At 34.5% G+C, this 21,503-nt stretch overlaps 1 protein-coding gene and 1 pseudogene across 1 annotated transcript in view; both read left to right on the top strand.

Annotated features, from left to right (window-relative positions):
• The first annotated feature begins 347 nt into the window (after positions 1-347).
• Positions 348-21,503, top strand: part of LOC124845687 (glycinol 4-dimethylallyltransferase-like) — a 34,205-nt gene continuing 13,049 nt past the window's right edge. Inside the window, exons 1-5 of the mRNA XM_088097380.1 lie at positions 348-399; positions 495-545; positions 2,947-3,194; positions 3,310-3,393; positions 3,491-3,565. Of these exons, the coding sequence (XP_087953506.1) occupies positions 348-399; positions 495-545; positions 2,947-3,194; positions 3,310-3,393; positions 3,491-3,565 (510 nt within the window). The remainder of the gene's footprint in view (positions 400-494; positions 546-2,946; positions 3,195-3,309; positions 3,394-3,490; positions 3,566-21,503) is intronic.
• LOC124830232 (farnesyl pyrophosphate synthase 1-like) lies at positions 14,823-16,145 on the top strand (annotated as a pseudogene).

The raw sequence follows: 21,503 nt of genomic DNA, 5'->3' as shown, positions 1-21,503 counted from the left end.
TGCAAAATGTTGACTATCCGCGTGATCATTTTCTATGTACCAATCAAAGTCTTTTAAATTTATCTTACGTGAGACTGTCTGTTTGATTTCATTATTTTGCAATTGTTTGTCTGCAAAATGTTGACTATCATATGTTCGGCGTGATCATTAGTCTTTTAAATTTATCTTACGTGAGACTGTTCTGTTTGATTTGATTATTTTGCAATTGTTTGCCTGCAAAATGTTTGATTATTTCATGAATCTTTTCGCCTATAAAATCTCCTATTCCTATCTTGTCTTGTACAAGGGTATCTCTACGTTCTTATCTGTTCTATAGAGTTTAGTGTCACTCTGTGTGGTGAGTTTCCATGGCTATGGCACATCTAATATCTTCTCCGAACGTCTCTTCACTCTCAACTGGTACTTATTTATACTCACTGTCTTCTTTTTTGCTTCATTTTTCACTGCAAAGTTATTTTCTGAATAATATGTGGAAGCATGCATTGTAATTGTAGGTGCAAATCTTTGGGGCAGGAAACTCTCCTTCAACAGTATTTACTGTGAAAGTATGTCTCATCACTTACACCCTATTCCTTCAACTAATAACCTTTATTATGGTTCTTTGGTTAGCTTTCTGAGTATCTCACTCTAAATATTTTTTTCATCTAGAAGGTGTGAATAAAAAGGAAATAATCACCTCTAATTATCATCTTTTATTATATAATATACTTATTTTTTTAAAAAAATTTAAACACTACACTACAAAAAAATTTAAAATTATTGACAAAATTTTAAAATTTAAATTATCGATCAATTTTATTAATAGATTTTGAAATTTTAATTATCGATGGATTTTATTGACAACATGATTATCAAACTCACGAGTTAACTAGTTAACTCGTCCGAGTTAAAATTTCTAGACTTGGGTTTTGATTTAACTCTTAAGTAAACTTGTTTTCTAAGTAAATTTGGTGGAATCGACTGTGAAATTCATAAGATCGAGTAAAATAGCGAGTTTAGAGCGATTTTGTGAGTTTGAAAGGGAAAAAAATAAGAAAAATAAGCTTGTTTCGGGTTTAGGGTTTCATGACATGATTGACAGAGTCTCTTACACCCCTATGTCTCTCTCCATGGCTATCTTATTCGCCATCGCCTCACCTTCTTCAGGACGCTGTCGCACGCGCTTGTTCGCAATCAGGTCAGACTCCGTTTGTGCTCCATTAGCACTTTGTTCATGGTTGTCATATGCCTGTCATCTCATCTCTTGGTCTTGCCTCCTTCTAGCTATGTGTCACTCACTATTGAGTGAAGTTATTTATTTTTTAATAAAGTCGTGAGTGTCCTCTACCGCTATCACTATTTTTTTTTATGTTCAATGAAAAAACCTAAAGTATTATGTCTCGAAATGGATCAAATTTAATGGATACCAATCCAAGTATTTATATTTTATAATATTTCTATGAAAAATATGTCTTTGGGTTTTCTCTATTTGAAGTTATATAATTTTATAGATTTATTTGAATTAAAATATTATTTATATTTTGTTTTCATTTTTTTATATGAATACACTTTTACGAGTTTACGAGTCAAATTTACTAATTTTTCACGAATTTACGTAAACTTTCGAATTTGACAACCTTGATTGACAAATTTATGATCAACAGTTTGTTTGTCGGAAAATCTATCAATGAAAAAACTACAAATTTCCACCCACATCATTTCATCCTTTTCCCTCTAAAATCCTAATCATCAACACAAATATACACGAAAGGCACCAGGCACTTGCACTACACTTATATTAAAATTAAATCGCGAATAACAATAGAACTAAAATGTGACACCATAAAGCTACTTTGCGAGCATCACCATTCTCACAATCCACCAAACAAAAAACATAAATCACCCGTGACACAGACTATCAGAAGTCGTGCATCACTAGATCTCCTCTATTGGATGAACCTCCCATAAAATGCGACCATGCAACACAAGTTCAACCACTTTCACTAGATCACATCTCCATCAACTCTGATATGCACCTTGAAGCAGTTTATGCAAGCCCTAAATCACAAATCTGCCTCTTCAAGTACCACACATAGCGTCATCTCCATTAGATCTCCATCTTCTCGTGCACCATCACCTCATCGTCTCACCATGAAACATGAATCCATTGAAGAAACCAAAATAAATAACCAACTAATATTCATGCACATATTCACTACGATCAGAGACGAACCAATCAAACATAAGAATTGATAAGAAAAATCTGAGATAGTAGGTTATCCATGTAATGTTCGGGGAAGATGCATTCTCCACTAGAGAGTGAGGGTTAAATGAGATGCGTTCTTTTCGTTAGGTTGTGATGCTCATATGAAGGAGTTTAGCGAAGGATAGAAAAAAAAATTAAAAGAGAAAAAGGAAAGAGAGAAGATAAAGAAGAAGAATCACATTATGATATTTATCGTCAAATTTTTCTTTCAATAATTATCTGTGAATATAAATTTTTGTCAATAAATAATACCAACTACATTTTTATTAACAAATTTATTATGTAATATACAAAATAAATAAATTAGTATGAATATATAACTACACATTTATCTATTTATTAAAACATGCTTTATAAAATAATAAAATAATAATAATAATAATAGTTATTTTATAATTATTTAATTAAATTTTAAAACATAAAAAATTAAAAAATGCACATGCTCATCGAACCTAAAGCTTTACAACAGTCATGTAATAATTTGGTGGATTTGTTTATATTTGATGATAACTAAATTTCTCACATAATTTATATTTACAATATATATATATATATATATATATATATATATATATATATATATTTGAATTTTCAAATTTACTATTCTCCCAATCCATCATCTTGTCTTGATTTAGTTTCAATAATTTTAAATATACTTTTTGTTGTGCATGCTACAACTTTGAACACTTGGTATGCATTAGGTTCTGGTGTATCAAAAACTTCTCAGCACAAAATAAAAAGTCAAATACAATATGATCCTTTGAGGTTTCAACTATCAGCTTTTAATCAGCATTACAAAAGCATTCAAAATTATGCTGCGAAAGCCGACACTGTACCATCTTCTGAGTCAGAATCTGAAGCTTCCAACTGCAATAACATTGTCGACTCTGTCAAAAATTTCATGGCGGCTTTGTACCAATTGATTTACCCTTACGCATTATATGGTCACGTAAGTAGAAACTTTTCCATCATTCTCGTAATAAATATTCAAAAGTTATGCTCAATACTAAGTTTCTGATAACTAGTACCCTGTTGTTTTAAATTAATTTATCTGTATTTTACAGGCATCAGCTGCAATTTCTGCGTCTCTCGTTGCAGTAGAGAAACTATCGGATATATCTCCATTGTTTTTTATTGGTTTGTTGCAGGTGAGACTCCAAATATATGTTTTTTAAAAGACAAATTAAAATTACCCTTTAACTTCCATAAAAGACATTCTTTTGAATTGTTTTTTTTTTTTGTCAGGCTGTTTTACCTCACTCTCTTGTTCTTCTTTACGTTAATGGAGTGAATCAATTGTTTGACTTTGAAATAGATAAGGTATGAAAATAAAATACTTTGGATCATTGAGAAGTTATTTCTTTATTTGTTTATTTTATATACTTTGTATATTCCATTAAAAAATATAATAAAAACATTGTTGTTGCATAAGATTTATCTAAAGTTAAATATTCAGAAACACATAAAAAGACCAAGTTTACACAAGGTCACAGGTACATCAATTTGAACAATTTATATTACTTTCAAACTCCTTTTCATAATTGATGTTTACTGTACTCTCCTTCCTTTTTATTAATAGGAACATCACCAAACAACAGCACCCAAAATTTGACCAAAAACCTGACCAAAAACCTGACTTTTTTTTATTTTAATTAATTCAGTTATGTACATATTAATGTAATTTTACATCTATTTTATATACCGAATTAATTAAAATAATTGAAAATATATTAGATTTTTGGAACAGTTTATCAATGTACTTCAACCTTAGCAATGGTGATATATAATACTTAACAAGTCATATTACCAAATAAATATCTTTTATTTTTACACTTTTGTCTTATTCTATGTCCATGTGTAAGGTTTGTCACGTTTTGTTATGTATGGATGATTTTTTCATCCTTGTATATATGCCTTTTGCTTCAGAACAAGATTTAGTCTCACGTCTACACGGACGAAACTACCACCTCTACACGGACAAAACTATCATGCTTGAGAAAGAGATGTCAAGCTTGCTCTTCATTTCAAAACCAAGTTGAAAATTTAAAAAATTGACTTTTAAGTCTAATTCAATTCAACATACACAAATCCTATTAGAATAAACTCTAACATATGACTATGATATCATATTAAAAAATAGACAATTCAAACTCACAAAATCAACTTGTAAAATGAGGTTTATATATATAGGAGGTTTGACAGGATTTTCTCAAGCTGATGTGTTTAAGGTTTCTAAACTTCAAGAAGAAATTTTTCGCTTACAACAAGACACCCTCAATGTTAGTCAATATTTCACTCAATTAAAAGGTCTATGGGATGAGTTTGACAATTATAGACTTGTTCTCACATGCTCAATACCTTGTACATGCAAAGCCACCCAAGCATGTAAAAAAATTACAAAGATCAAAACTATGTCATTTGTTTCGTCAAAGGGTTGAGCAATCAATTTTAACATGTTAGATCCCAACATGCTTCTTGATCCTCTTCCTCCAATAAACAAAGTATTATCTTTGGTTGTTCAACAAGAAAGGTAGGTATATGCAACATGAATGATTGAACCTCCACTAGATTTGAAAATTTTTCTTGTCAACACTTGAAAAAGTATTTCTAGAAAGGTTCTTCTTGTTAAACCAAACTAATATTCTCCAACAAACTATGTACTCATTGCGACAGGACTAATCACACAGTTGACACATGTTATTTTAAGCACGACTTTCGTCCTGGTTACAAGCCGAGAAAAAGTAGTGCCAATAGGTGTACTTGCAATGATGCCACAAAAAAAAAGGGTTAAACCAAGTTAGGGATTACTTCCTTAGGTTCTGGTTTTACATAAGAGCAGTATTAAGATCTTCTTACCTTGCTTCAAAAGTCCAACTTAGGTAGTTGTGATTCTTCCCATCATTACAATCTTGCCCACAACATAACGTTGCACATTCATCTCCTTCTTCTATAGATATACATTGTGATCAATGACTCATTGATACGGGAACCTCTAATCACATGACTTTTAACCTTGCAAGTTTACTCACTTTTTCTCAAATTTCACCTATTCTCATTACCTTACTTGATGGCTTCAAAACTCATGCAAAAATTTTTGGTACTCTACAACTTTTCCCTTTTGTTAACCTTAAGAAATGCCATGTACACTACTAAAAACACTGGTATTACTGATGGTCATATCTTTTCGGAATCAATTATATTTCCCCCGTAAACATGTATTATCAACGAATTACTGATGACCACTATTCTTTCGGCAATAATGGTGTCAATAACCATTACCGACGAATATTGACTATCAGTAATTGCTAAAAGATATATTTGTTAGTAATTACCAAAAGATATATCCGTTGGTAATTACCGAAAGGATATATTTGTTATTAATTATTGAAAGATATATTCGCTGGTAAGTATAAACAAATATATGCACTGGTAATTACCAAAAGATATATCCATCAGTAAATCCATCGGTACCTTCGCAACAGACACTAGTACAGTCAGGGGAAACGACAGCGGTTATTTTTCTCTATAGGCAGCGGTTCTTGAACCGAGACATATTTAGGCGAGGCAAAAGGTCTAATACTTTTGGTCTCGGTTGTGAACCGAGGCATAAAAAGAGAGGATTTTGCCTCGGTTTTCTCTACCCGAGGCAGTAAAGTTTTTGTTTTTTTTTATTTTTTTTTTCGTAGGACTTTATGCCTCGGTTCCACTGCAACCGAGGCAGTATGTCCCACTCTACTGCCTCGGTTCAGGCTACAACCGAGGCAGTAGACTATTTTTTTTTTCTAATACGCAACACATTCTGCTTCGGGTGTGACCATAACCGAGGCCGTAAGTGGTCTTTCGACTTCGGTTATGACCTGAACCGAGGCATATAAGTACGTTTTTTTTTTTAAAATAAGGTCTGTTTCTGCAACATTCCCAACCACAGAAACAGGCCTGCATATATTTTTATAGCCAGAACAGTCCAGAATAATGCAGAAATGTATATTTTAAATGAAAATTATATTAAAACATAAATATATTGAATGAAATCATAAATCAACTTCTTAGAAGTATAAATCAATCCAATGTAATCATAAATCAAGTTTCAAGCATAAATCAATGCAATGTACAAAGTTAAACTTATAATAATGTAGAAAAGCATAAAACAACTTAGAAACATAAACTTAAAATCAAAAACTTAGAACTTATTATGTCCTAATATCTACTACATACTATTATATAAATGAATTACATATTTAGCAAGTGTTTTCCTCACAAGTTGAATTGACTTCTCTGGAATTGGAGCAGTCCTATTAAATCTCTGCATAAAATACAATGATTTCAATTAGTGTATATGAAATCCAAACGATAGAGAAAATAAAATTCAAACCTAAATATTACCGTTTCCCATCCACTGGTGTAATGTGCACGAATGATGGTCATCATCCAAAACATAACGTATAGTAACCACATTCATATGACCCCATTTGTCTATTACACTACAAAATATCATCATAATTATAAAATGTTAAGTAACATCATTTGAATGGAACCAAATGTAACAAAGTATGGACTAAAATACCAAACCTTAAGGGCAACCCATGCAAGCTTTTTAGCTGTAGCAGTAGATCTCCCAGATAACATCATATGCGTTGCAAGGGAACTATTAAAAAAAATTCCTTTAGCATACATTTATATAACAAAAAATTCCACACATTGAGATTCTTACCAATCTACTACATGTCTAAGAGGGCTGGGAGGAGACTTCTGCAATGAACAAAACCAAACAGCAGTGTTCTTCGGTATGGAGATCACAAGTAGCTGCCAATGACACCTGAAATTGGTAATAACTTATGAATCATATACCAAAATTAATAAATGAATGTGTTGAATTTAACAAACTTCACTTACCCATGTATATAAGGGAGAAAATATATCTCCTTCCACATTCCAAAGCAGGTGGTGATGTATGTCTGGATATCATCAAATTTATTTCTTTCATGAGTCATAGAGGGGTCAATCAACCCATATACATCGTTGAACCCCTTCTTGTTACTAACATCAAACATATACCTAAAATGAAGAAATAATCTGATATAAGTAAGTTGATAAAATAGAATTATATAAAAAAGTTTTCATAAACTTACATCATCCACAGCTGAATGATTGTAATGTTAACTTCTTCTCTACCCGACGCAAGCTCCGTAACATCTTGATAATGCAAGTACAATGGGATCTGAGCTTCTCTTCCAAATGTAGTAGAATCCCAGTGTACATTCATCGGCACATCTGAAATGATTTTAGCAAGCTCGTCTAAGGCACCAAGAGGGTCATCCTCAGATAAATGAGTCTTCTTCGGTGTAGGACTTCCCTCTTGACCTATCTGCTGTTAAATGCAAAAATGGTTATGTTATAACGTCAATTAAAAGTAAATATTAAAATTGAAAAGTATATAGTACGAGTGTTTACCGGGGGATCAGATACATCACCAACCAAATGTCTAGGCCAGGCAACAAAGGACTTAAATGCTTCTTCCACAGTGAAGAACTCATCTGTAGGCACAGGAAGAACGACATCCGCTATGACAACTTCATCCACCGTGACCTGGACCTCATCTTCTGCAAGCTGTACATCATGCACTACAGTGGCTGTCTCATAAACTGTACCACGAGCCACTAGCATGGTCCCAGTATCAGAGAGAATATATAACTGACATGGATGAGTGTCATCCATGTCGTCCCCTGGGGCACCGACAGTTGAGCAACTTCCTTTACCGCTTCTACCTGTCAAATTAAATGTTAGGTTATGAAAAAAGTAAATTAGTAACCAAAAATAAATAAGTTTACCTGTAGGGGGCACAACATGTTCCGCTACAGGAGATGGTGGAGGACGATTGCCATAATCCTCATAATGCTACTGGAACTGGCGCGCAACCATTTCAGCAACTTCATCATACAACTCTGCTCGAACCTTTTTTGTGATCTCCTGCGTCATCTCTTTTCTTATTTCCTCCTTCATCTTTTCGTATGAATTTGGACGCGAGGAAGACCCAAAAAATTGTCGTATGCCTATGCCAGTCCCAGCACCACGCACCCGTCCTGGGTGCTCAGGTCGTCCAATAGCTGTGGCAAGAATATCTTGACGACCTTCTTGTGTGAATTGACCTTGGGAGCTCTGCTCAACCAAGGAGTCCTGTCACATAACAAAAGTTCAAAATCATTAGAAAGATCTATGTAATATATATAACAAAATTAATGTAAAAATATAAGAAATGACATCTTACAATTCTTTCAGATATTTCTCTGGCAGACTCGGAAGTGTAGGAGCCCGATGGTCTTATACGGGCTAACTTCCACTTGTCGTGTCGAGATGGTGGTGAAGGAGGAGGAGGAGGGTCACCACCCTCAGAAAGTGGAAGTCGACTATCTGACTTCTGCTTCATTATTTTTTCTTCAAGCTTCCTATATCCACCACGAGAAAGTAGGTATGGATTTTTATTCTGAGCGCTTATTCCTGTGCTTTTGACCTTTTTTCCTGTGACAAAATGAAACAATTGTCATGGTAGAGAATAATGGAAGATATATTGAATTGAATGATTTTACTGCACTTACCTGCCACGCCTCGGATGAACGAAGCTCTACAAACTGACGCCATGTTGCTTCGTCAATTGCTGAATATTTGGAACATGGATTTTCATTACTTTTTGGTCCAAATATATATCTAGACGTCAATTTTGTCTTAAACCCTCAAAATCTTTCTGCAATTGCAGATAAACACTTATTCCTTAAGCTCTCGACGTTTGGCATATCAAATGTTATCTGCAATAAAGAAAGTAATAACCTTATATCAATACAGATTTATCAATATAATGAATATAGAATTTGGAGTAATATTGCTTAACTTACCAATAGATCTTGCCATATGAGATTTCGATCAGCCTCAGAAACATGGTCAAAGGATGGAGTAAGTATAGAGATACGATCACGTGCTAGTACTCCAAGGTACGATCTAAATACATCTGCATTTGGGCCAGATGCAACTCCAGTGACCACGTCAATAATGACAGGTGTCCTCTCACCTGCATTTCTTCTAAGTATAAGCTGTCGTAGCCTCATTGCTGCTCTCGTCCGTCTAGAAGTGGTGGGGACTTCATCGCCTGACGAATGAGGTGACTCAGCCATATATCTGTCACAATAAATAAGATGAAATATAAATAAAAACACTTATAAAATAACATATATTATTTAACAAAAGCCATAAATATTTACACAAACATGAAATTCATACATAATCATATGGATTGGTCATATATATATTCCCTCATTGTGATCTTCTCGTATTGCTTGTATATCATCAATTAGAGGGTCGTCATCCAAATTTATTGTCGTTTTAAATGGATGGCTGTCAGCGATATGAAGATTACTTAGATTCTCTTCTTTATCTTCAATTTGCCTTTTTCCTTGGAGAGCAACATACCAATGGTCAGACGCAGGATCTTTGACATAAAAATCCTGACTTGCTTGATATGTCATGATGAATGGTTCGTCTCTATAACCAACCTTTCGAAAATCAACAAGTGTCATACCAGATTCATCTATTTTGACACCACTCTTATTGTCTACCCACTTACATTTGAAGAGTGCAACGGAAAACTTAGTGTAATCAACTTCAAATATCTCTTCAATTCTACCATAATATCTCATGGATCCAACTATAGGATTTTGATCTTTGGATGTGGAAAACTGTAGCGACTCAGCTTCTAGACTAACGCCACTATTTTGTACTATGCTTTTATCATCCAAAGTCTTTGTATAGAATGTGCAATTATTAATTTCGTAGCCTGTACAACATACAACATCAAACTTCAAGCCATTTGCTAACCACAACAAAGTCTCAGAGGACCGTGATTCTTTCGAAACTTCAGATTTGAACTAGGACAAGAATGTTCTGTTATGCTCCATTAACTGCCATTTCTCTGATTGTCGTGGATAGTTGTCCCTTACAACGGCTTTGTGTGCTTCCAAAAATGGGATCACTTCATCTGTGTTGTTTAATATGTACAGATATGCTTGCATCAATTCTTCACGACTTTTCGTCACCACATTCACACCTCGGATGCTTTTACTTCTAGGATATCTACTTAACCATGATGTCCGAGGGACTCCTATCGGATTTGCTTTAGTCATATACTCAGAGCAAAACTCAATACTTTCTTCAGCAATATATCTTTCAATCATCGAACCTTCTGGACGATATTGATTTTTGACGTACCCTTTCAAAATCTTCATATAACGCTCAATAGGGTACATCCATCTTAAGTATACTGGTCCACACAACTTTATTTCTCTGACCAAATGAACAAGTAAATGCACCATGATGTCAAAAAAGGATGGAGGGAAAAACATTTCTAGTTGACACAAGATGATGATAATTTTGCTTTGAAGTTCATCTAACTTTGTAGGATCGATGACTTTACTACAAATTGACGAGAAAAATGAGCACAATTGAGTTATGGTCAGCCTAACTTTTTTGGGCAAAATTCCACGAATTGCCACTGGTAACAACTGTTGCATTAAGACGTGGCAATCGTGAGACTTCAGTCCAACAAGCTTTAAGTCCTGCATTGACACTAAGCTCTTGATATTTTAGGAGTATCCTTGTGGTACCTTGATACTCTTTAAACAAAGACAAAAACTTATCTTCTCTTGTTTGGACATTGTGTAACATGCAGGGGGCAAATAAGTACATTTACCAATCTCTCTTGGTGCCAACTCTTCTCGGATCTTCATGTCAACCAAATCCAAACGCGCATTCACTCCATCTTTTGTTTTTCCCTGGATGTTTAGTAGTGTATCAATCAAGCTATCACAAACATTTTTCTCAACATGCATGACATCTATGCAATGTCTAACATCTAACTTTGACCAATATGGAAGATCGAAGAATATTGATTTCTTCTTCCAAGGGGTCGTTACAGAAGACTTCTTCGACGTTTTCCCAAATATATGATGTACTCTATTAACTTTCTCAGCAACTTCAAGTCCAGTAAGTGGGCTGGGTGCATTGTCTTTCTCTTGTTCTCCATTGAATGTTTTCTTTAACCTTCGATATGGATGATTAGATTGTAAAAATCGCCGATGACGCATATACACTGTCTTCCTTCCGTGTTTTAATTGTTGAGCTGCAGTGTTTTCTTCACATATAGGACATGCTTTATGACCCTTCACACTGTACCCCGACAAATTACCGTAAGCTGGGAAGTCATTAATGGTGCAAAATAACATGGCATGCATCATGAAAGTTTCTGAAGCAAAGGCATCAAATATTTCAACCCCATCAACCCGCAACAACTTCAAGTCTTCAACTAGTGGCCTTAGATAAACATCGATGTCATTTCCAGGCTGCTTTGGACCAGATATCAACATTGACAACATCATGTACTTTCTTTTCATGCACAATCCAGGAGATAAGTTGTAAATTATCAGTATAACGGGCCAACAACTGTGATTGGTACTTAAATTACCAAATGGATTCATTCCATCAGTAGCTAAGCCAAACCTAAGATTTCTACATTCTTCACCAAATTGGGGGAATTCTTGATCAATAATTTTCCATTGCTTTGAATCAGCTGGATGACGAAGCAGCCCATCAGTTGTTCTCTCATCTGCATGCCATCTTAGGTTTTTAGCGTCTTTGGGATTCGCGAACAAACGCTTAAGTCTGGCAACTAGTGGAAGGTACCAAACTACTGTCAAAGCAGAACCATTCTTTTCTGTGCGACCACCATCTTCACCGTTGTTTTTTGACTTGTATCGTGATAACTCACATTTTGGACACTTTATCAAAACTTCATTCTCATTCCTATATAATATGCAATCATTCAGACATGCGTGTATCCGTTTATATTCCATACCCATCGGACAAAGAATTTTTTTTGCATCATAATTACGATTAGGTAACGTATTTCCATCTGGCAGCATTTCATTCAACAATGACAACAATTCTGTAAAACTCTTATCACTCCATCCATTGCTCGCCTTATTCATGAGCCTTAACACCGCTGACAACCGTGTGAACTTAGTTGAAGCCGCATACAAAGGAGTCTCTGCATCAGTGGACATCGTTTCATACACATGCGCTTGGGCAAAAGCTTCTGCGCCAACATCGCGGATCATGTCCTCTAAGTTGTCTTCTTCTGCTTGATCTTCCATATCCATTGCGGAATCATAAACATTTTCAGTTGGAGAGACAGTTGGAAAGTTTGTTAATTCACCGTGCCATATCCATGTTGTATAACTTCGTATGAAACCATCACAGATAAGATGTTCCCTAATATCACTTGCGTTCAACTTTCTCCCATTCAAACAGTTCACACAGGGACATCTGAACTTCACTTCATCATCACCACTTGTACTCGCATTACGTTGCGCAAACTCTATAAATTCTTCTACCCCTCTCTCGTACTCAGTGCTGATGCGTGGTAAATTAATCCACCCTCTATCCGTACGCATGTTTACTGAAATTGTTTACACAATTTCAATAATCTTGAATGATCACTTTGATCGTGTTTGTATTCAAGGTGTGACCCTATCCCATTCAAGAAGATTCACTTTTTTTAGTTTATTAAACATATCAATTTTGAACAACATATCTTAAATTTCACGAAATTTTGCCAGCATTTCGCATTGGTCTTCAGGTTACACGAAATGAAAGTGATTATAAGTCACAATCAAATATGCACCCGAAGATCAATACAAAACACAACGACAATTTTTCGTGAAATTTAAGACATGTATATTAAAATTGATATGTTATGATAAACTATGAAAAAGTTATTACTCTTCTTAAACTGTCCAACCGGACAATTCAAGATCCAATACTTGTAAATTATTATTACTATCTCCTCTATTTAAATTTGTAAAAAGTACGTTTGTTCAAAAAATATGGAGATAGTAAATAATTTTTGTATTGAATCTCAAACGGGAAATTAAGGCTAATTGTCAACAACAACAATATATTCAAACAAATTAATAATTACATATGCAACATGTAATATATTCTACCAAATTAATAATTACATATGCAACATGTAATATATTTAAAGGTGTTGTGTATATATATTTGAGAAGAAAAGTATTAAAGTTGTTGTGTATATATATCACCTTAGGTACATAAAAATTGTACTTTATATCTCGAATGTATATTATATCTCTGTGGCGTGGCCGACCTTATATTTTATGGCACAAACTAATAATATTTTCAGGATTTCACTTGAGAATAATAAAACTATTCAGAACCCTAACCTTCCACTACCTTTCAAATTGTAGCACATAGTTCCACTCATACTTAGTTCTAGAAATTGTAGCACATAGTTCCACTCATACTTAGTTCTAGAAGACGATTATAATTTCATAAATTATTGTTATTATTACATAAATTAAGTATATATTCAATTTTATATGAAAATGACAATACCAAATCGGTAATATAATAAAATGGTTTATATAAAAAAAATGAATTAAAGTTATATATCAATTAAATAGGTTACGCTAGTTTTGAAAGTATCATATCACTTTTATATTTTCCTCTTAAATATTATTAACACTACAAAAATTTTTAATTTTAGGAGAGGTTTTTTTCCGGCGGTTTTCAAAACCTCGGAAAATTTCCGACGGTTTAAAAGAAACCGCCCGTAACATTTATAATTTTTAATTTTTAAAATAATGTTTTTGCGCCTTCATTCTTTCTGCTTTTTCTTTCCCAAACCACTATCTTCTTTTTCCTTATGCCTTCATTTTCTCCCAAATCACAATTTTCATTTCGCTGCACCTCTCCGCCACCGCTGCCTGAAGCTTAATTCCATTCTCCGCTGCTCCTCTTCCTTCTCCGAGAAGCACCACACAAACTCCCCCAACTCCGATGACGTCGTCGAGCTTCCTCTCTTCCCTCTCCCTCTGGTGCTCTTCCCCGGCGCCATCCCCCCTTGCAGATCTTCGAGTTCCCCTACTGCATCATGATGCACACACTCCTCCAAACAAACCTTCGCTTCGGCGTCATCTACACGGATGCCGTCTCCGGAACTACCGCCGTTGACTGTGTCGGCGAAGTCATAAAGCATGAGAGCCTCATGGATGACCGCTTTTTCCTCATCTGTAAGGGCCAGGAAAGGTTCTGAGTGAACAGTGTGGTGCGCACGAAACCTTACCTGGTCTCGCAGGTGACGTGGCTCGAGGACCGACCATCTCCCTCCATCGACCTCGATCTGGACAGGCTGGCAACCGATGTGGAGACCTACATGAAGGTATTTTACTTGATTTAAGATGATGATGTTTAATGCAAATCATTAAGAAATTATTTGTTAATGTTTCTCATTTTGTTTGTTGTAAATCATTTACGTTCATATGAATTTCCAACAGTTCATCGTGATGTGATCAAGCGCCTTGTGAAAGACAAGTCAGAGAAAGTAGCAGCTGGTGTTGATGATGATTTTATTTCAGAACTCAAGCCTCTATCAAAAGAAGCCTGTAATTTCCACTTTACAATATGACAGTTGAAAGCTTTTGCTTTTCTTGTTTAAATGATTAAACAACTTCTAATGGTTTCAGAGTTTACTGTGATGATGGCATCTTGTTTTGATTAGGTAATTATCACTGATAATTTATTAATCTCTAGTTATTGCATCGTGTAGATTGGGATAATTGCAGCAAATGATGGAGTTTTACTAAGAAACCATATTTCACGCATTCTTAAGAACCATTTCAGGGGAAAGCTATATTAAGTAGATCTTCTTGATTTGTTTAATGAGGTAGTACAAATGTCAAAGTTTAAGTTATATGGGACTATTCTAATCAATATACTAAAATGTGACCATCTTGCTTTTTTCCTTTAGGTTGAGTTCCAGACTGCTTCAGGACAGATGATAGATCTAATTACCACACTGCAAGGAAGAAAAGACCTGTCCAAATACACATTAACTCTGTGAGTACGGGAAAACAAGGAGAACAATTGGAGAGAAATTATCATTGCTTAACCACTTTTTTGACAAACATGAAATCATGTATCATATGTAAATGTGACTAAAACAACTATAAGAAAAAAAAGTATAAATTCTTCTGCTAGAGAGTAAATCACGTCCTTTCTATAGAGTGCAATCAAGAGTATTCCGTAAAACCTGACTGGAAGCTGACACTAGAAGAGAGATAACTGCTGCCTTTTCCTAGTTCCTTCTTACACAGGTTACATGTGCATTGCTCATGGCGGGTGAGAATCTGGAAAACCATGTTGATGTGAAGAACATTCTTGTTGAGATGGGAACCTACTTTCAAGTACCGGTAATACTTTGCTAGTATAGTTTTGATCGCTTCTCTTAAGACCATTTAGACTCTAGAATGATGTCTGTCTAGTGTATACTTTCACTATCAGCTTAAAATATTTCATAAAAAACCGTATTTTGACGTATCTTTTCCCTTCCCCTTCCCCCTCTAATTTTAGGATGATTATTTGGATTGCTTTGGGGATCCTGATACTATTGGAAAGGTGAGAATCCTGGATAATTAATGGGACCAGATAGGTACAGATATTAAAAATTTTAAATGCTCTTGGTTAGTTGCGAAAGCTTTGAAGCTTACCAATGAGCAACAAAAGAAAGTTCTATACGTAAGTGATCATCTTAATATATCCCGCATTTATCCTGTGATAACACTGCACTAAATCACTAATTTTTGCGGTTTGCAGGACAACTATGGGAGTGCAGATCCAGAAAATGTTGCTAAAGTAAAGGCCCTGTATAACGAGCTTAATCTTAAGGTTTGAACTTCATCTACATCTACCTCATTAATAATTTGAGGAGTATGAGAGAAAGAGCTATGAGAAACTTTTACTTCCTACTGTATTGTTTTACAAATGCTTTACTTATTAATTATATCACCCAGTCTCATAGTCTGCAAAATTATAATCTGTTTGATTTTGAAAATTCCTCATTCTTGGATAGTAAATAAAAACCTTGAATCTTCTTTACTATGGCAACCTGTTTTAATGTATGATAGAACAATAGAGAATGATAATCACTGTTTTGTTGTAATTAAGAACAATATGATAGCTACAATCTTTCTTTGATCTTCGGTTAGTTTTATGAGCCATAAACAAAATATTATTTCTCACAATTCTAAATCATCAAACTACAATATGCCATAACAGACTTCTTTTAGTTTTTGTTTGATTAAATTGTTCGTTCAGTCTTTAAAAGTGTGATTCACATTTAATTATGCACGTATTAAAATGTTAAGAAGTGACTGATATCATTACTTATGTGCAGTATTAAAATTTTAATTATGCACGTATTAGTTTAATACTAAAATTGAAATATGGATAAAATTATTCCAAGAATAGCTTCAAAAATTTATTTATTTTTATTAAATGTGAGTTAGTCTTTTGTTATTCTTTTCTCAATAAAGTCTTTTGTCAAGTCCTATTACCTTCTTTTACCACTAATATTGTTCTAATATTTCTGTCTCTCCATAATGCAGACTTGTTGTAAAAGCATATGTATTTATGATTTTCAATTTTGGCCTTAAATTAAGTGTATGATAATGTTTCTGTTACTGAAAATTTATGGCTATTTAACTTTGTTTCAAATATATTTTTTAATTTATCCAGGATTCAAAAACTCGGTTTTTACTCTTTTTTCATTTCACCTTGGAAAATGTTGACACTTCACTTCCTATTATTATTAATGAATGTATCTTAATTTGAATTAATATTGAAAGTGTTATGACATGTTTTCTAAGTTGGTTATGTAGTTTCTAATATATCATATTTTAATATTTTTCAATTATCAATAATTTAATAATTTTTTTAATATATTATCAATAATTATTGTTTTATATTATAGGTATTTGAAAAAGAAGTGTTTCAAATAAAGACGATAAAAAAGTATCAAATGATGAAGACGATGAAGAAGTATCAAATGATGAAGAAGTATCAAATAATGAAGATGATGAAGAAGTATCAAATGATGAAGACGATGAAGAAGTACAAAACTGATGATTATTATTCATAACATGTTTATTTTAATTTTTAGGAAACATTAATTGTATTTCTAATATTTATAATTTATATAATAATATTTTGGTATATATTTAATGTTTACATTTTATTTTGGTTTCATATTATTTAATTTTAGTTTATTTATGATAATCAAATAATTTGAATAATAAAAAATATTATTTATATTTCTGGAGGTTTTGGAAACCCAACTATGTAAACTCAGTAATTACCGGCGGTTTTGGGAAACCCTCACAATTACCGGCGGTTTTCGGAAAACCCCCGCTAATACCGGCGGTTTTCGGAAAACCCCCGCTAATACCGGCGGTTTTCGGAAAACCCCCGCTAATACCGGCGGTTTTCGAAAAACCCCCGCTAATACCGGCGGTTTTCGGAAAACCCCCGCTAATACCGGCGGTTTTCGGAAAACCCCCGCTAATACCGGCGGTTTTCGAAAAACCCCCGCTAATACCGGCGGTTTTCGGAAAACCCCCGCTAATACCGGCGGTTTTCGAAAACCCCCGTTAATTCCGGCGGTTTTTCAAAAAACCGCCGGTAATTATTTAGCGACGCTGCTTTTCCCATGGGTTTTGCTAACCGCGGGTAACGTACTTTCCGGGGGTTAAAACCGCCGGAAACTAAAAAAATAACCCCCGGTAAAATTGTACATTTTTGTAGTGTAATTTGTATTAATTAAACATAATGAATTAAATATGTTCGTCTTATAGCTTTTTCTTTTAATTAGCCATTAATTTATATTTAAAGCTTTAATTAGCCGTTATTTATTTATTTGTTTATCTATTATTAATAGTATTAATTTATATTCAAAGCTTTAATTAGTCGTTATTTATTTATTTTTTTATCTATTATTAATAGTATTGAAACAAAACGCATTGTGCCGTTTGAAAATTGGTTCGAAAATTGTATTGAAGGTCATTGTGCTAACTCCAAATCTCGGCAGTGAGGCTTATCTAAACCGAAAGTTCTGATTCCCAGTTTGTTTCTTTGAATAAGTAGATGTTTCTATAACAAATCATAAAACAAAACGCATACGCAGGACTGGAATAGTTTCAATCAACAGAGCAACTCAAATTAATAAAACAAAACGCATAAAACAAAACGCATATAGCAGGAAAACGCAGATAGCAGGAACTGGAATAGTTTCAATCAACAGAGCAACTCAAATTAATATTAAAGACATTTGAAAAACTTACCGTGATGCACAGTGAGGGCGCGGGTAGCAACGGCTACGTCGGCAGCGACCAAGGCAGCACCGAAAACGTAGACAGCAAAGCGGCGACGACTCGCGGGGGGGGGGGGGGGGGACGACTGGCGAAGGCGACGACTCGCGGCGGCGACGACTCGCAGCGGCAACGAAAAACAGTGGTGGCGGCACACAGAAGCAGAGAAGCACAGAGAAAGAAGAAGCAGAACGAACATGCAGCGCGAGAAAAATGAAACTGGAGCTGAAACTTTCCAACTTAAAAAACAATACTACCTCGGTTTCTACCAAGCAGTAGAGCACTATCTGCCTCGGTCACACGAGCACCCGAAGCCGAAAAGCACAATGACACCGGTCCTAAAGCAACCGAGGTTGTAACTCTTGGACAAAACGGATTGAAACTTCAAAAAGTGCTTCAGAAAGTGGTACGGTGCAAACGTGGCAAAGGCTTTATGCTTCGGTTCTAAGAGAAACCAAAGCCGTATAGCTTTTTCATAAACTTGTCAGCTGGCGTGTTCAGTGTGTTCAGAGGTGCAGAGGCTTTATGCCTCGGTTGTTAAGGGAACCGAGGTAGTAGTGTCTTCGGTAGGTGGTTTTAGGCACCGATTTTGGAAGCACCGAGGTGGTTACCAGATTATGCTTCGGTTTTAGTTGCAACCGAGGCATATAAGTTGAACTTAATTTCAGATCTGCCACCGCGTTTTGATACGCAGCGGTTGTGTATAAAATGAGGTATAATGTGCGAGTTTAAAGGCAAAAATTCTACTAGTGAGATTCTAGTGCATACTATATTAATGATTTACCCTCACAATATAATCAATCAGACTTACATTCAACCAAGCAATATAAACTCCAACCAATATAACTCCAAGCAATATACATAACTTCAATGTTCTTATTGAAAAAACAAATGTATATCTAAGCAACCAAACATGATCATACACAAACTAATTATGTTTATAAAAAGTATAAGAATCATGTAAATTTGATTTGTCAATCATAAAGAAGTATATGTTCATAGACATAAAAACTAATAATCTAAATATTCATCGTCTTCATTGTCCTCTTTGATGCTCTAAAGTTGGATGGACTAGTGTGGGCTGGACTGGTATAGGCTGGATTGATGTTGACTATGATTGAGAGGGTCGTAGCTAGGTCAGAGGGATGGTGGGCTGAGGTTGTGCAGACTAAGGAAACAATCTCATGACCAGTTGTTTGAAACTAGTAAACTTTTCTCTCAATTTGTTCTATTCCCAATCACATGTTTCATGCTGTTGTGTCAACTGAACAATGGCTTCGTCAAGACTGTTGGGTGAAGAAGGTTGGTGCTTCAAACAATCTCGTCCTACATTGTAATTTGTTGCAAGTTGGCTTATCCTATAAATTCACCCTTTTTTCTTCCCACCACCAACATCAATCCAACATTGTGACCTAAGCAAAGTCATAATTAGGCTATTCTGATGACTCAGGACATAACCCATGCTCGGATTTCACCTATATGAAAGTCTAGTGGAGAATTCTTCTTGTTAAACATAATCATAGAGTATCAGTAAATGATAGCAAGGCAAAAAGTTAAAAGCAAATAACATTAAAATTGTTTGCTTACATAGGTCTTCCAAGACCTTTCAATAATGAACTGGCCATATCTCTTTTGAAGATGAGTTTGATGGAAAACCTCATCAACATGCACAACTCGTCCTACCTCAGCTGCATGAAATAGAATATAAAGTTTTATATGTACATGAAATTTAAATTACATAAGTTTTATGTCACAATGGATACAAAAAGAACGAAAGTTTGTACCATACGAATGTAATGCTCATGAACGGTAATTGATCCACCTTTCAGACTCATGGTAGTGAACAATGAGCATTCAATAACTTATTCAGAGAAGGAAATGCAAACTATTGATGATATTTTGTTGGTTCTAGATGAATTGGAAAGGGAGGGATATGATTTATATCTTCTATAGCATGGAAAAAAAAGAAACTCTACAGTGCTATAAAAATGGTTAGAATGGATTGATTGTCCTGAACTTAAGGTGATGGAGGATATGTTGGCATCCAATACATTGGGTTCATGCTCTTCGGTGGTTTCGGTGCAACAATATGGGTTTAAAGGCATGAACTTGAGGTCTATTAACCAAACCACATGTGAAAGAAATGAGGACAACATTCAAGCAATTTTTAAGGTCAAGAACAATAAATATAATTGGTGAAGTAAGATCTCATGGATATGAGTTTTCAAATAAAAATGAAAGAGCATGGTTTTGTCACCATGAGAGTTGATAACCAATGACAACAATAGAAGAGTTCTCCTACCAGCACAAAGCAACATATAACCAATCATTTTGGGAACAAAAACAACAACCTTAACATTATAATTGACAAGGCCATACTTATTTATGAGAAACTAACCTAAGCAACTACTAGTACAACCTTATTAAGGAAGCACTATTTAAACAGGTTTCTAAATAACTAGTCAAACATTTATATAGACTAAATCAAAGAGTTAAAACTGGTAAAGTGGCTCTAGTTGTTTGTGTCCTTTCCTAGGCAATTCACTATTCATTAAACCATGTATCATCCAAACAACCACTTAGTTATATGTTCATTGACAGACAATTACCATAACATTATCGACGAACATATCTGTTACTAAATATAATTGTAGGGTTTGTCAGAAATTCCATTGGTAAAGGCAAATTACCAACGATCCTAGGTCTCTCGATAAACCTTATTACTGACTCCAACTATTATCTTATTTTTAACTTTGCCTCTTGTTATATCAAACATACTCTTAACTGAAAGATGATTGGTACAACTAAGCACTTATAGAGACTGCACGTGATAATGTCTCATGTAGCTAATCTTCTTACTACCAAATCAACCCTTCCTTTGGTGCTAAATAATATTGTTGTTACTCCTATGCTTAGGCATCAATGGCTTGGACATTTTTCAAAATAAAAATTAAATTTATTATTTAAAGTTTCCTTTGGTAACCTTCTAAAAT

The sequence above is a fragment of the Vigna umbellata genome, chromosome 8 (assembly GCF_029865625.1).
Source record: "Vigna umbellata cultivar VRB3 chromosome 8, Vumbellata_1.0, whole genome shotgun sequence".
NCBI lineage: Eukaryota > Viridiplantae > Streptophyta > Magnoliopsida > Fabales > Fabaceae > Vigna > Vigna umbellata.
The sequence above is the reverse complement of the archived record's forward strand: the minus strand, read 5'-3'. Positions and strand labels throughout refer to the sequence as shown.